We start from the raw sequence: 2,782 nt of genomic DNA, 5'->3' as shown, positions 1-2,782 counted from the left end.
CAGCAGGAGTTCAGTGTTGAATATCTCTTCCTTACTAGCAGGGGACAGACACAAGCCTGTCAAACATCCTCGAAGTGGAAACTTGGAGAAAGTTCTGTAGAGTCCTCATCTGTAGAGCTCAAATGGCCAAATGACCCTGTATGGCTTGGCTAAGAAGCAGTACAGCAGGAGTTTCCACAGCCCAGGTCCATGCAGTAAATAAATTCTGCAGAGTGTCTTCAGCTTTCCTTGAATGAGTGAGACACCTACCAAAAATAAAAATGCAAAGGGGGTTGAACAAGACACATTTTAACAGCCTTCTACTGCCAAGTAGTACTGCAGTACAGAAGATAGGTGAACCTCTATTCATTTTCTGAAAATGCCAGTCACTTTAATGTGGGATAACTGGAGAGAAAGACCCCTTTTTCAGACATAGTATTTGGTGACACCAATACCTTTGTAATATTAGATAAAACTTTAAAAAATCAAATAATTTCCTCTGTTGGGGATAGCATAAGTATTTATATGAAAACTCAAAAAAAAAAAAGTGCTACTATAAGATTGCCATGTCCAATTCCTTGTGAAGTTTATGAAATTGAAGGCGAGTGTAACTTTAGAAATAAAAAAATAACTATTTTGCCAGAATGGCATATTTTTCGTGGGTTATCTTATGTTATTACCCCAAGTGTATAGTTAGTATATAATATGGATAGTATTAAATTAAAGAAATCTCTGTTTCCTTCTTTGAATGAGAAGAATGAATGTGTGGTATTTTGTTATGCTTCAATAAGATTTATTGATCATTCTTTTTTTGTTCTTGCTGCTTTTGTTACCAATCTAAGCCAAGTGACCTAAGGAAGCATCGGAGAAAGGTATGATACTGGGATTTTTATAAATTTGGGAGAGCACATTTATCATATTCCTCTGCTATTTAGATAACCAGATCCTTTGCCAGCAACTACATCCCCTCCCTTTTTGTTCAGTTGCTGAACATAATAATTTAAATTCCACCTGGAAAGACTTTCAGGGGTCACAGCTAAGCCACAGAATTAAGGCCCACCAGTGATACCTTGGAGTAGAAGCCTCTACAGCACAAACTTAAAAGAATAGTTATTTTGAAACAGTATGGACAGAAAAGAATTATTGTCAAATGTATTGTGGCCATTCTTCTGGCTGGAGGAACCAGAGTCAGGTTCCTTGAAATCTTCTGGATAAATATAAAGTTGTTTACGGAACTGACACTGATTAGGAGATTTGTCTTTATATGAGAGAAAATGGTATTTCAGATAAATCATATTTTATGATAAAATTCCTCTTTGTCTATGCTTATTTTCAAGCATACTATTCTGTTAATATGGAAAGAGTGGTCATGTTTATGCCTGTATTTACCTTGATTCTTACATCCCTGAGAAACTTTGTTGATTTGAATAATCCTGTTTAATGCAAGAGACCCACTTACACCTAAGGTTATCTTCATATTTAGACTTTCACTGTTTCAACCTGCTTGTCATAAAGAAAATGAGCTTGTACAAGCATAACCTCTTTTCTTTCAAATATGTGCTGCTTTATTCAGGCAGTTGTTCTTTCCCAATAACAGCTTTCAAAAATAAGAATCCTTACAATTTGCTCAAAAAATTGCATTTGAAACCGTTCATGCTTCAGTCCACTTGACAAATTCATGCAGCATGTGTTGCAACATTCTTTAAAAGCTAATCTGCCCTCAATGGAGTCTCTCTCCCTCAGATTGCAGTAGTTGAAGAAGATGGGCGTGAAGATAAAGCCACAATCAAATGTGAAACTTCTCCTCCTCCAACACCCAGAGCTATCAGAATGACTCATACCCTTCCTTCTTCATACCACAATGATGCCAGAAGGTAAGATGTTTGTAGCTTCACAGTTTTACCATGTACTATTATTATCAAATCATGTTGTTTAACTATTCCAAAATGACCTGATTTCATGCCAGTGTCCCATGCCATGAGAGAGAAAGCCTTACCCTTTGTCTCTTGCATGACTCTGAATACATTTATCAGTGCTAAAGTATATGCTGGGTATTTCTGTTTTGATGTACAGTTTTGATGACTACTACAAATATTGATACTGCAAATCTGAGAAAGAAAAACAGCAGACTGATTACTGTATTTTTCATCAATTGTTCTTAGCAAATTTAAAATATATATTTTCAGCCTTGCCTGATGGAGAAAACATGATCTTGTATTTCTCTATATGTTGCCAGATAATTTAAAGATGTAATTGTTTCACTTGTTGGGAGATCATTACTAAATTACAGCCAATTATGTTGCAGAGTTGCTCAGAAGAAAGCAAAAAGTTACCTGAAAATGTTGACACGCTATCTATTCCATTTCTTTGTTATGATTTGTAGTAGTTTACCTGCTTCATTGGAGCCAGAAATCATTGGTCTTGGCAGTGTCAACAGCAGTCAAGACTCCCTGCACAAAGCTCCCAAGAAGAAAGGAATCAAGTCTTCAATAGGACGTTTGTTTGGTAAAAAAGAGAAGGCTCGTCTTGGACAGCTCAGTAAGAAATTAGTGGTAACAAGCCAAGGTCACCATTTCAGTCATTTTTCATTTTTAATTTTGCTTTTTTTTCAGTTTCTAATTTGCTCATCTTTCTGTTTTGTCTGGCAGAACTTTCCCATTAAACTTCATTGCTATCAGCAATTACATTTGTCAAGAGTTTGCTATGACTGTAATGCAAATGAACGGAGGGTTCTGGCACAAAGTACTAGAGCCATCATGCTCTTCACTGAACCTTCTGCTTCAATAGCCTGTTGAATTAGTCT

At 36.2% G+C, this 2,782-nt stretch overlaps 1 protein-coding gene across 1 annotated transcript in view; it reads left to right on the top strand.

Annotated features, from left to right (window-relative positions):
* Positions 1–2,517, top strand: part of LOC103798684 (liprin-alpha-2) — a gene marked incomplete at both ends in the record, with an annotated part of 28,296 nt that extends 25,779 nt beyond the window's left edge. The window contains 3 exons of the mRNA XM_009070961.1: positions 822–851; positions 1,723–1,853; positions 2,363–2,517. Of these exons, the coding sequence (XP_009069209.1) occupies positions 822–851; positions 1,723–1,853; positions 2,363–2,517 (316 nt within the window). The remainder of the gene's footprint in view (positions 1–821; positions 852–1,722; positions 1,854–2,362) is intronic.
* Between the last annotated feature and the right edge of the window lie 265 nt (positions 2,518–2,782).

The sequence above is a fragment of the Acanthisitta chloris genome, unplaced genomic scaffold (assembly GCF_000695815.1).
Source record: "Acanthisitta chloris isolate BGI_N310 unplaced genomic scaffold, ASM69581v1 scaffold14863, whole genome shotgun sequence".
NCBI lineage: Eukaryota > Metazoa > Chordata > Aves > Passeriformes > Acanthisittidae > Acanthisitta > Acanthisitta chloris.
Note: the sequence above shows the minus strand (reverse complement) of the source record. Positions and strands in the feature narration are given on the sequence as shown.